At 38.3% G+C, this 13,864-nt stretch overlaps 1 protein-coding gene across 1 annotated transcript in view; it reads left to right on the top strand.

Annotated features, from left to right (window-relative positions):
- The first annotated feature begins 1,010 nt into the window (after positions 1 to 1,010).
- Positions 1,011 to 13,864, top strand: part of CLK4 (CDC like kinase 4) — a 22,843-nt gene continuing 9,989 nt past the window's right edge. Inside the window, exons 1-10 of the mRNA XM_019655554.1 lie at positions 1,011 to 1,304; positions 2,894 to 3,054; positions 3,843 to 3,909; positions 7,702 to 7,924; positions 9,099 to 9,189; positions 9,579 to 9,645; positions 12,077 to 12,193; positions 12,284 to 12,450; positions 12,639 to 12,733; positions 12,975 to 13,104. Coding sequence (XP_019511099.1) covers positions 1,135 to 1,304; positions 2,894 to 3,054; positions 3,843 to 3,909; positions 7,702 to 7,924; positions 9,099 to 9,189; positions 9,579 to 9,645; positions 12,077 to 12,193; positions 12,284 to 12,450; positions 12,639 to 12,733; positions 12,975 to 13,104 — 1,288 coding nt within the window. The 5' untranslated portion in view covers positions 1,011 to 1,134. The remainder of the gene's footprint in view (positions 1,305 to 2,893; positions 3,055 to 3,842; positions 3,910 to 7,701; positions 7,925 to 9,098; positions 9,190 to 9,578; positions 9,646 to 12,076; positions 12,194 to 12,283; positions 12,451 to 12,638; positions 12,734 to 12,974; positions 13,105 to 13,864) is intronic.

Raw genomic sequence — 13,864 nt, 5'->3', positions numbered from 1 at the left:
CCGATAATTCCTTCTCAGGCTCTTTTCCTCTGTCCCAAGGCTCCTACTTTGGCCCTCTTCTCTCTTCTCATTCTACACGCTCACAATAGGAAGTGTATGGGGATTCTTAGAACTGCAAAATGCATTTGGGGTAAGCAAACCCCATAATGGATGCTCACTAGCTCTCAGACATTACTCTGCCTTGATTAAAATCAACACACAGGGACAAATAATGGAGAGAATTTTGTTAGGGAAACTTCTAGCGTCCGTATCTGCCCAGGAGGCAGGGACCATAACCAGAAGAACCTTTTAAGGAGTCTCAATTGAAACTTTTTTGGCTGTTCTTCTGATTAAGAGAACAGGCATTAACAAGTACCCCTAAAGCTTGTTTTTTGAGAATCCTCTATTTATCCGAATCCATTTTTAGACGGAAAGCGCCAAACGGGCTGGACTGCCCCCACCCCTGCACCAGTCCCGATCTGGCACAGGACGGGTTTTTGGGCTTGTCTTGTGTGTTGGCTCCCTCTGGGGTTGAGGTACATGGGTAGGCTGAGGACCCACAGCCAAAGTGCGATGATGCAACACACTTAAGCGGGAGAACAGGAAACGGGACCACGGCTAGTTCTGTCGAGGGGTGCTGCACTCAGAATAACCCCATCAGAAGGAGCGACACAAGCCACAGGCTTAGCGTAGGGCACAAGCATTTCTTTCCAGTTTCACTCAAGGTCTCACGAAAGCAACCTAGGCGTTCCCTCGTCCAGCGCTGGGTTGGGCCAGGCTGTCCGTGACGTCACAAGGAACCCGCCCCTTTCGGGGAGGGGCGGGAGGGCGCGCGGCTCTGTGACGCAAGCGCGTTAGCGCGTTGTAGGTGGAGCTAAAAACCGCCTCGGGGTTGTAGGGAGAAGGTGCTGTCGCCATTTTGTTGGGTGTTTGTCGCAGCGGCTGGAGAGTGGAGACAGCGGTTTGGCGACATATCTCGGCCAAAGGGCCTTTTGCTTTTGCAGAAGTAAGGTTTCGGGTGGGATATGCTGGGCTGGGCGGCTTTCCAGTCTTTTAGGTCTCGAAGCCAGTGTCGGAGAGAAGACAGGGTTCGGGGCCTCGGCGACTTGGGTACCTTCGGGGCACAGTTCTGCTGGTGGTCTTTAAAACCTAAAGATGCGCAGGTGTTATGGTAGATTTAAAATCCTGGGGCAAAAAGACGGCGGTTCTGCCACTGACTCTTCTCTGAGGGCCCTGGCTGCTCGCATCGCGCCTCCAGAGGCCAGGTCTCGCGCGTCGGCGAGAGCGAAGACTTGTCGGGAGACCCTTCGAGAGCCGCCCCTCGGGTTTGTGTTGTCGGAGTCCTTCCCTGGATTCCTGGCCCCGGTCATTTATAGCATTTTGGGGTTTTCCAGAGTCCAACATTTGTTCCTGAGTGCGCCAAAGGCCCTGGCTAGGTGCCCTGACGCGGGAAGGCGGGGATGGGGACCGGGCGTCCGAGGAACTGCCAGTCCGTGGGTCCATGTAGTGGAATTCAGCTAGTGCTTGTGAGAGAGGTAGAAATATGGAAAGGTTCGCTCTTTATTTGACACTGTTCTTTTCCTAAGGTGTAGCATACAATTTTTTGCAGCAGATCTGTATTTCTGACATTTTTGCATCGTATTATTATTGATTACTCAGGTAGCTGCGATGTGCTTATCCGATACTTAGGAAACAGACGTCCAAACTGGCTTGGCCAGCCACCTGGCCTTGCTTTATAATTGTCCTTGTATGATTGTACTTCATACATGCACACCCACAGGCTTGTTACCTGTTAAATGCAGTCCTCTTGGAGCCATTTAATCATAATTTTAACCTTTTTAGATTTTTTTGTTTGTTTTAACGAACAAAACCCCAGAAATTTATTATCTCACAGTTCAGGAGGCTAGAAGTCTGAAATGAAGGTGTCAGCAGAGCCATGCTCCCTCTGAAGGTTCTGGGGAAGAATCTGTTCCATGCTTCTCTGGTATCTTCTGGTCATTGCTGGCAATCCTTTAAGTTCTTTGACTTGTAGTTGGATCACTCCAATCTCTGACTCTGCCATCACATGGTGTTCTTCCCTATGGTCCCTATGGTCCCTATATTTTTAATCTGTATATAGAGCATAAAGTTGTCAGGTGTTACAGAGTAATAAAAGGCAATAAAGAATCAGATTTTTTAAAAAAGATTTTATTGGGGAATTGGGGGAGGGGAACAGCATTGGGGAATCGGAGGAGGGGAACAGACAAGTTGTCCTTTTGTTGTTCAGTCTAGTTGTGGAGGATGTCGCTTCACTGGTCCATGTTGGTATGGTGATCATTGCGCTCTTCCCAGGTGAGGCAGATAGGTTGTCGGCCACTGGATGGCTGCTCACGCTGGCTGCCAGCCACTCACAGTAGCTCATGGCAACCCACTGCAGCCTACGCTGTTGCCAGCGACTCACAGCAGCCCAGCTCCAGGTCGAGCTGTTGTTCACCATCTTAGCTGTAGAGGGCAGCGTCACTGGCCCACGTGTGGGATCCAAACCGGGGTCCTGCTGCTCAGAGCTGGTACTCCCAAGCCAGCTCTTAACCAACATGCCACATGGCCAGCCCTCTTTTTTTATTTTTAAAATGTCGGTTAGCAAGTGTTAGTTGAAGCTCCAAACTGAGAATTTATCCAGAAGAATTGAAAGAAAATATATTAAGGTCTCACAATGTTATTCATCATTTAGTTCTAGATCTATATGCCACTTAAAATCATCTGACATACAAGTGGAATAGTGCCCCATACCTTGGGGAACATTATCTATGAAAAATTTTAGAATCTCTGTGACCCTTTGTGCTGGGTGTTTATATTTAAATAACATTGATGTATAATATTTTATTTACTAAACCATGTATAACCTCTGCAACTCACTTTTTGTTTCCGTTAACAGATGCGGCATTCCAGAAGAACTCACTGCTCTCATTGGGATGGTAGAGAAAGCTGGGGACATGAAAGCTACAGTGAAAGTCACAAACGAAAGAGGAGATCCCACAGTAGTACGCAAGAGAACAGACATTGTGAACCACATCAACAGTTTAAAGAATCTGATTGGTAAATTACTCATGAGCTAGTAGCATTTTAACACTAGTAGTTTTAATGATTTATCGTTAGCTTATATAGTTTTCATCTGTCAAATTATTTTATGATTCTGAATATTTTATAAATATTCAGAAGTCATTTATTGAGTGCCTGTTAAGGCTAGACACTATATAGTTGCTGAGGCTACAGCTGTGAATAGAAGAGCTCCTGCCCTACATCTATGTCTGGCTGGGCGTGGTGGGAACACCTAAGTCCTAGCTGTTAATGTAGTTGGGGAGATGAGACACAAAAAGTTAATAGTGATGCTAGAACACTCAGTGCCTTAAACTTGTATGTAGGAGGGAGATACATATGTTTGGGTGCTCTTTTAGTGTTCCACAAATGAGAGATAATAAGGGGCAGATAAGGAAAACAGCAGGTATTATTGGGGAATGTTAAAGTGCATTGGGGATAGGTCCCTTGCACTATGTTCTACTGGTTATTTTTGTAGATAAGGCCAGTTGCCATGCTTGGGATTTTTAGAAGCTTGGTTGTTGTAAAAACCATTCATTTGCATAGGCAATAGCCAGTAATTTAGGAAGGGCCTCAATAAAAGTTTCCAATAACATGTCCTGTTTTATTGTATTCTTACTAGTATAAAATTTGCCGATGATACATTCTTATAGAATTAAAGGCATTTTAAAATTCCCAAATGTGATTGAAGAAAGACTAGATGAGTAGAGTTTCTTTCACTCTGTCTTCCATTAATTTTCTTTTCTCATTTGTTTTATTGGTTCTGTGTTTTCTCCTTGTTTGTGCAGATGTTCCATTGGGACTGTTTACCAGATTGCTTTCTAAATTAGCCAGCTGGGGTTACTTTAAAAAACAGTATGTAATATTTTTCCTTCTCCATCTTAAAACAGACTTGTTCTGCACAACAGTGAGCTTGTTGATAGTCAGCACAGACTAATCATTCTTCATCATACACTGTTAATAGGGAGGGTTTATGACAGGATTTCAATGACTTGAGCTAATTAATTTCCTATAGAAAAACATCTGTACCGTATCTTTAATAAATACAAAATACTCTGTAAGGCGTAGCATCATAGCACTAATCCCTCATGAGTTTACTATACATTGTTTATATAGAAAGGAAGTGATCTGAGTGATAAACAGTTCATTTATGTTTATGATTAACTACGTGAACATGATACTAAGTCCAGTTAACCACTAGGCCAATAGCTTCTTTGACATTCGCACCAGAGATGTTTGGTGGTAATTGCTCTCCATAACCTGGAATATTCTAGTAGTCTTTTTGAAGATTAAAAACTTTAAAAGAGTGTTTTTTCATAAAATTGAAAAATGCAGAAAAGTATAAGGAAGGTAACTGATGGGATGCTAGTCCCCCATTTGGATGTAAAATTATTGCCAGCTATTCTTAAAAATGTCTTTATATACAAATCTTTGCCTCTGATCATTTTCTGAAAATAGATTCTAAGAATGAGCATTTTCAAGTTCAAGTGTATAAATTCTTGTTACATATTAGCATCTTTTCCTAGAAAGTTTGTACCAAGTTTTACTCCTATAACATGTCCTTTGCCCCTCACCAGTCTTGAACTGCCAAGAACAGAGTTTTGTTTTAATTTCAATTTCTAAATTTCTAGTTAATTTTCCCACTGTCATATACTTTTTGACTACTTAAACATTATTTTTGTATTATTAGCCTGTTTTTGTTATTAAAGCATATTCTTACTGATTTATGAGAGATTTTATTGTATATCAATTATTTTACCTTTTTTGTATATTGCAAAGGTTCTTCTTTTTTTGATTTGTTTTGTCAGTAACCGGTGACTTGGTATTCCTCTCCTACAGGCTTAACTCAGTCAGTTCTGCATAGTATATTAGGAAGACTGATGTAGCTGTAATCACCGCCTCTATGTATTGTAAAAATCTGTAAATATTTTCCTATAATATAGAATGTCAAGTCTTTTTGTTTTGTTTTGTTTTGTTTTAAGCTGAGCCATCCTGCCACCTGTTGGCAACTCAGCGGCAGCTCAGCTCGATCCGGGTATCGAACTGGCGACCCTGTTACTCAGAGCTCACACTCTTGAGTGAGCTCTTAACCAACTGAGCCACTTGGCCGGCCCCTTAGAATATCAAGTCTTAAACCAGTGATTCTAAAACTTCAGTGTGAATAGAATCACCTTGGAGATATGTTTAAAAATGCATGTTATAAGATTTAGATTGAGTCCAATCTAGAGGCCAGAGATGTTCATGTTGAATAATTTTATATTTTGATATTGCCGATAATCAGACCACCCCTTGAGAAACACTTTTAAAGTCTTTAGCCTGGCATGCAAGGTTTTGGATGATCTGTTCCCAGCTTATTTATTTATTTGCCTATTTTCCACTATGTTTAAATTGCTCTACTGTTTCCTAAGTAATACATACACAACAAACCCATCATTAAGCCATTGTGGCTAAAACTGCTTTATAAATATAAAATGGTAATATGCCATTGTTCTCCCCTGGCATTTCTTCTGCTTTCCACTTTGTCCGAATCCTGACTTCGTTTAAGATTCAACTCTTTTTAGTGAAGTCTTCCCTGACCATTTTCAGAAGTTTGAGTGCTTTTTCTTCTATGGCCCTGAGCACTCATATGCAACCTTTCAGCATTCCTTTCAGCATTGTTGACTTTTATTTTTATGTGAGTAATCTCAAATTGCCCATTATTTCTTGGCAGGGATTTTGTCATATATAATCTGTGTGGAAATAAAAATGAATGTCCATAGCCTCATTAGTCTTGGCTATTTTGTGGGACTATAGTGGAAAATTCACTGGACATTCAGTGAATATTCTTAGAAATCAAGTTTTTTCATCTTGTTCACACTGTCCATGGCCTTTATAATTCTATAGACTTTGTTTATATAATATCTAAACTTTTGTTGTTACAGATTGAAGAGATCCTCATCTTTTCAGTTTATCCTCATGGTATTCACCCCATGTTTGTTATTCTATAGATTGTTTATGGATTATCAGCTCTTAATTTCGTGCACTATTCCAGTTAGATAGTAATCATGTTTTTTTCTGGCAGAAATATTTTGGACTTTTATGGCATGGATGCCTTATAGAATTAAACAAAATGCCTTTGAAAGAGTATGGTGATTTCCAGCTTGATCTTTCCCTGACGAGTCCAAGCCAACTAATCAGATCTTTGAGCTAAACCTTACCTTAATATCCTGAGTTGTTGCTCCAATGGATAGAACTAAGACTGACACTGGGGAAAGGGAGTTCCTGCATCTCAGCCTGAGTTTGATCCCAGCTTTGTTGAGTAACATGTTTCTCTTTATATCTGCCTAAACCAGCACCCTGGGAAAAAGAATGGCAGCATATTCTGGGGAAAAGAGAGGGGTTGGTGAGGACAATCTAGTCAACATCTGTCACTCCATTGCTTGTCAGGATAATTTTAGCTGATTTGTCTGACTGGGCAGGTGTCCCCTCTCTCCCTCAGTGCTCCATGTGCATCCTTTTTGAAGCTTCGCACTCTGTTGAAGAGGACACTCAACCCAGGTAGAGAGGGGGGCGGGAAACTGGGCCAATTGAAACTATGTCCTTTTCTTTCCATCAGGTCAAGGCTACTTAACTGGGATCCATTGGCTTCCTGAGGTCCATGACATTTGAAATTACTTGCCAAGTTTTGTTTATGCATTGTTGCATTTCTTGGGGGAGAGGGTCCATATCTTTTATCAGATTTTTCAAAGGGATCTATAAATTCAAAAGTTAAGCACTGTGGCACTAAATGTAGACTTGTGTATGTTGCAAGCAGGTATAAAAGGAAATTAGAAATGCAAAGGGATGTAGGTTGGTGGGTCTGTTATAATCCAAGCAAGCAATTACAAGATCCCTTTCTCATTTGAGGGGGATATATTTTAGATGTCTTTGGCATCTGAAGCAACCTTCAAAAGATATTTAGTCTTTTTTTTTCAAAGGAATAACAGGAAGCTAGAAATACGAAGAGGAGAGGAGATGGGAGAGGTGATATGTGTAATAAAATTGGCCCATATAATCAGAGTTAGAATCTGCTCTACAACCTTGGCAAATCTTTTTCCTTTTAGGGACGCTTAATCACTTGTAAGATGAAAGGGCCGGAATATATTTAAAATTCCTTCTAGAGCTAATATAATAGATCACCTTTTATGAAAGAATTCTGTGTGCCAGGGATATCTAAAATTCACTTTCATTGAAAGAGAAAGGAATTCTGTTTTGCCTGCCACTAATTGTGTGTGGCTCTGTGAGTAAAGAAATATTAGTTGCGGATGCATATATCATAAGACTGATGATTTTCAGAAGAGCAGTTTTGTGAATTTTTTGTTTTAATTTTCTCCAGAAGGCCAAGGGCCACTTAAGTAAACACTGAACGTAATTGAATGATTTGGCTCAAGCTTTGTTCCTTGATGTGAGGTGCTTGATAGCAGTCTGTATAATACTAACCTATTTGCTTATTGGTTAAAGTAAAATTCTAAAGTTTTATGATAAGTATAAATTCTAATTCATCAATGTAAATTTTTTTCTTTTATTGTATTAGCTGTTTAGCCAGGAATTCTTGAGAGAATAATTTGTTTGAACCACGTTATTCTAAGGATGAAGAGAATAATTTTAAATCTTTTAATGTGTTTGCAGTCATTATTTAGAAGCAAGGTCTTTGAATGAGAGAGATTATCGGGACCGGAGATACGTTGATGAATACAGAAATGATTACTGCGAAAGATACATTCCTAGACATTATCACAAAGACGTTGAAAGCCATTACCGAATCCACTGCAGTAAATCTTCAGTCCAAAGCAGGAGAAGCAGTCCTAAAAGGAAGCGTAATCGACACTGTTCAAGTCACCAGTCCCATTCGGTATGATTCATTTTGTTTTTATTTTGGGTGGATACTTATTTGTATGTAAAGCTCTTAATGAGCCGATAAGTTTGGAAAATTTATGTGTGTGTGTGTGTGTGTGTATATATGTATATATATGTATGTATATATATATATATATATATATATACACACACACACACACAAACATATATATTATACTATTTGTGTATATTGTGTTACTTGAATCCTTATAGGAAACTTCCAAATTCTCATAGCTAATCTGTTTTTATTAGCTAGCCCTCATTTGCCCACATTTACTCATTTTCTGCAGACCACATCATGAGTTTCTTGATTTTAATATTAAAAATGTTCTATTTTTATGTTTTGTAATACAATCTTAGGAAAAGATGAAGCACCCATCTTTTCTTTAATTTTAAACTTTTTAAATTTTTCTTTTACTGTGAAAGAAACCCGTTTCCTGATACTTAGAAACAAACAGAAAGTTGCACTGGTGGATACTTAAATACCCTGTATATATAGCATAGTCTCATAGCACAGTGTATTGTCTGCAGCTAGTTCCACTGAAGTTCTGAAAATGGGTGCTGAATGGGAAATGTATTTTTTAAAAAATCTGCCTTTTTTTTCAATACTCAGACCTGTTTGATCAGTAAACTTTGAATTATTGTTTTCCTCCCCAGATTTTCTTCAGTAAAACTAGCTTTGATTACATTGAACATTTAACTTAACTAGCCATTATTTTTCCCTTATATTTTAATCATGTATATTTTTCAAATTGCTAAATAAACAATTTCAAATAATCTAGGACATTTTTCTGACAAACTAGACAACTCACAGCATATGCTGTTTTATAGCAAGAGATTAAATAAATCATGACATTGCATTCTTTAAATTTCAGACTTCAATTAAATCAGTATTTTAAAGAGACAATTGTGTTGTTTTTTTCTATTGCCACTTTAAGTATCTTATCTGAAAATCTGTTCCTTGCCATGTTTTTCTTCTGTAACATAAACTGTGCCCTGTGAATTTCTGGGGACTGAATTTGAAATTGCTCCTGCCAACTGTTCGTGGCCTGGTGCTTATCTGAATGCCTGAATATCTCCCCGCTGAATGAATTGCGTATTCTGCCCTGAATTCACTCTGATATATTGATTGGCTGGACGATCTTGGTGCTGCCCACTTGCCGTTCCAGAAGAGCCACCGAAGGAAAAGATCCAGGAGTATAGAGGATGATGAGGAGGGTCACCTGATCTGTCAAAGTGGAGACGTTCTAAGAGCAAGATGTATAGAATATTTTTCAACACTTTTTAAACTTTGCAGACAGAGTAATCTTTGAAAGAATAGTTTTGTCAGCGGGGGGCTAAAGAATTCTTCATTGCTTTTTTGTTTTGTTTGTTTTTTGTGGGTTTGTTGTTTTTTTGTATTTCTTTTTTTCTGTAGAATTTAAATATTTCTACTCTAAAGTTCCAAAATTACTAGTGGAATTTGAGATTAGAGCAAGAAAGATAGCTCTATCTAACTGTCTTTGTAGCAGCTGAAAATAAAATAATTTGAGTGCTGAAACCTTAGTTATGCTTTGATAGAGATCATTTGAAAATATTCCACACTTTGTTTGAATAACTAGATAATTTGTGCTCAGGTAATTACACACCTTTCTCCCCCCTCACTTTAGATGAAATCGTGGACACTTTGGGTGAAGGGGCTTTTGGCAAAGTTGTAGAGTGCATTGATCATGGCATGTAAGTTTGTTTTTTCATTTTTGAACATTCTGATATTTTTGGTAAGAAAGGATCCATAATGATGAAATGGTATTTTAAGTGGTAGTTACCTGTTTTCCTGAACTGTGTACATGATTTATTTACCATGAGTGTGGATTTTGATCAAGAATGCTGACAAATTCTATCAGATGGTGTTCATTGAAATTAAAGTTTAGGTGAAGAGTTTCCCAGAACTTAGGCCCTTAGCCTGTACAAGATTCGGAGTGCTTTACTTTTGAATCGCAGAGATAATACACGTCTAATCTTGGTTCAAAAAACCTTTATTCCCAAAGGATAATATTTGCATATTAGAGTTAGCCTCTTAAACTATAAAGGAATTATATTATTTAAAACCTGTGGAATGAGTTAAACCCTTTGTGATTTGACCCTGTCTGCCTCAAGTTAACATTTTCCTCCAGGACCTTGTGTTTCTGTGGTTTGCAAACTTTTTTGTAAGGGAACCTCTTAAGACAATTTAGTGAAACTTTGTGTTTCTAAATCAACACCTAAAATTTTTCATGATAAAATAGTTGGGAGGGATATAATTTGCAGCTCATTGTAAACAATATTTTAAAAAAAACAAAAAACCAACTTCTCTTTAAATGTCTTTGAGGGAATCTAAATGCTATAGCAACTTGATACCTACCGTTATCCATAAACAAACTCTACTTGAGTACCTGGAATTGTTTTATCCTTGAATTTATTTTCCTTCCACTTTACATAAAGATTATTACTCTTTTATTATCACTGTATTTTCTGAAACAAAAATATGAACGTAAACTGAAATTTTAAAATATTTTCAAGTATTTTCAGACTTACAGAAAAGTTGATAAAATAGTTTGAAGAATTCCCATACATGCTTCTTCCAGAATCCCCAAATGTTAACATTTTACAGTATTTCTTTTATCATTCTTTATACATTACATTGTTATATTTTCAAAATTTGTTACCTAATCTACAGATCTTACTCAGATTTTAAAAAGTTGTCTCATTAATGTCCTTTTAAATTTTCTTGAAATTTCAAGACTCTTGAGTATTTAATTGAGATATACCAATTAATAGTATTCAGTTGATCAAGTATAGATCAGTTACAAATTTGGATACTCAGACCTAAAACATAAAATTTAATTGGAAATGCATCCTGTATTGGGATGGTTGGGGTTTTTAAAAAATGCATACATGTATCCATAGATAAATATATCTTAGTGTTTTAGCATAAAGCCTTTTCATTTTCTGTTTTTATAGCTAGCACAGAAAACTTGGTCATATAATTGAATAGATAAGACTAGAAGGAATTTTGTCACAGCAATTTTATAACAGTTCTGTGAAGTCTTGGGACATGCCAAAGTTTATAGGGATATTATCATCAAAATAATTTTTAATGATTTGTCAGCCCACAACCTCATTGGGGCTTTGTTGAAAGCAATGAATTGGAAGCCACCAGACTTGTAAAAAGGTTTCCTACCCAGCCACTAGAAAGATTTGTCTGCCTCAGATTTTTTTATAGGGTACATATCTTGATGTGCCAATTAGTGGCATGTGGAGGTTTTCTTTCTTTTGTAAAGTGGTAGGGCCACAGTGAAAAAAAGAGGCTTGAGTGCTGGCTCCTCTTCCAAATGATCAGATTTAGAAAAGAGGGCAAAAGGAAGCTGAAGATTTGGAAACCCATTTCCTCACACTGTGCTGTACTTAGGAAATATTACAGATGCCCCAACCTGAAGATCACTGCACTCCACTGGAGCTGTTTCTACCTGTTTGCATCAGTGAATGTGCTAAGTGTTTTCTTGACCTCATGACTTATTGATGGTGTCTCTTTCACCTGAATGTTCCCCTTTCCTCCCAGATCTGACAAACTGATAGCTATCTTTCAGGGCTCAGTGTGTGTCACCTGTTCTCTGAAGATGTCTGAACTCGTTTAACTCCCAATGGTTTGGCTCTCCCTCCTTTACTGTAGTACCTCATACCAAGCACTTCTGACCTTCTGACAAGTCGTCCCCATGTCTTTTTCCATTGGACTGTGTGGCACATAGGGACAAGCCCAGTCTTCATCATTAATACCTACGCACTGTCTGGCACAGAGTGGCAAATGAGCAAATGCTTTTAGCAATAGCATACTCTATTTGAGATTTATATTTTTATTTTTTTAACTTTTGTTTAAAATGTAGGTAAATTTAAAATTCTGGAACCAAACATTAAAATTCCTAAGTATTAAGGGAATCATCACTCCACATAAAGTTGATATTGTCAAAATGTTTTGAAAAGATGTTATATGGAATCTGGTATAGTATGCCCTAAAAAATTATTTAAAAAAATAGCACAGAGTAATTGATACTTAATAAGGTTATGCTTTAGAAGATATGTCTTCATCCTGCTCCTGTACATTTACCACTTTCATCTTAATTTTGTTTTTGAGGGATGGCATGCATGTAGCAGTGAAAATCGTAAAAAATGTAGGTCGATACCGTGAAGCAGCTCGTTCAGAAATCCAAGTATTAGAGCATTTAAATACTACTGATCCCAATAGCATCTTGTAAGTATAAACTTGAACTAAGATCTATTGTGTTACAGGAAGTGATCAGAATTCTGTGAACTGAATTATTTTTATTTTGATCTATTTTAGCCGATGTGTCCAGATGCTCGAATGGTTTGATCATCATGGTCATGTTTGTATTGTGTTTGAACTTCTGGGACTTAGTACCTATGATTTCATTAAAGAAAACAGCTTTCTACCATTTCAAATTGACCATATCAGGCAGATGGCATATCAGATCTGCCAGTCAATAAATTGTAAGTATACTTGAAATCTTTAACATCAGAAAATTGAAGTTTTTGTTATACAAACAACATATCAAAACATTGCCACTAAAAATACATATTATAGTTAAAGATCACCCCTATATCCACTACTAATTCTTCCTCCCCCCAGTACATATTAAATTTGCAAGTGAAACTAATGTATTTTTGTTCTCTTACAGTTTTGCATCATAATAAATTAACCCATACAGACCTGAAGCCTGAAAATATTTTATTTGTGAAGTCTGACTATGTAGTCAAATATAATTCTAAAATGGTAAGTGAAAGAAAGACTTGTTTTACTTTTGGTGGTTTTCTGTAAAATTAATTTAGCTTGGTGATCCTTGGTGAGGAATTTCGTTTCTGAGGCTCATTATATCCTGATGTTTAATGTAACCTTTCTTTGCCTTTCTCATGGGTTATATTGACTCAAAAAGATATTTCATGTGAAGCCTTTTGGATAGTGCTGTAAAATATATCTTTATTGATCTTCATCTTACTCAACTGTATCTCTCTAGAAACGTGATGAACGCACACTGAAAAACACAGATATCAAAGTTGTGGACTTTGGAAGTGCAACATACGATGATGAGCATCATAGTACATTGGTATCGACACGACATTACAGAGCTCCAGAGGTCATTTTGGGTCAGTAGACACCAGATTCCTGATACTGTAATTAAAGAAGAGCTTTGGGGGAGGGGAGGGTGTGATTTTTGTTAGTGTACAGAAAATGCTTTGCTATTTTCATGAAAAGAATCTGGATATTACTGTGAATATTTTCCTGAGTGGGAAAAATGTGAAACCATCTGTAAAAATAGTTCAGGAGGTGGTCATTTAAGAATAACTTTTTTTTTTAAAAAGATTTTATTGGGGAATTGGGGGAGGGTAATAGCGCTGGGGAATTGGGGAAGGGGAACAGACAAGCTGCTGTCCTTTTTTGTTCTTCAGTCTAGTTGTGGAGGACGTTGGTTGCTTCACTGGCCCATGTTGGTATTATCATTGCGCTCTTCCTGGGTGAGGCAGATCGGTCATCGGCCCCTGGACAGCCACTCACGGTAGCTTACGGGAGCCCATTGCAGCTCCAGTGCAGCCTACGCTGTCGCCTCATGGCAGCCCAGCTCCAGGTCGAGCTGTTCTTCAGCATCTTAGCTGTAGAGGCGCAGTGTCACTGGCCTTCATGTGGGATCCGAACTGGGGCCCTGCTGCTCAGAGCTGGCATTCCAAGCCAACTCTTAACCAACACTCCACTTGGCCGGCCCATTTTTTTTTAAAGATTTTTATTGGTGAGTTGGGGGGATGGGAACAGTGCTGGGGAATTGGGGGAAGGGGGACAGACAAGTTGCTGTCGTTTTGTTCTTCAGTCTAGTTGTGGAGGACGTTGCTTCACTGGCCCAAGTTGGCACCA

Source organism: Hipposideros armiger, unplaced genomic scaffold (genome assembly GCF_001890085.2).
Source record: "Hipposideros armiger isolate ML-2016 unplaced genomic scaffold, ASM189008v1 scaffold_242, whole genome shotgun sequence".
Taxonomy (NCBI): Eukaryota; Metazoa; Chordata; class Mammalia; order Chiroptera; family Hipposideridae; genus Hipposideros; species Hipposideros armiger.
Note: the sequence above shows the minus strand (reverse complement) of the source record. Positions and strands in the feature narration are given on the sequence as shown.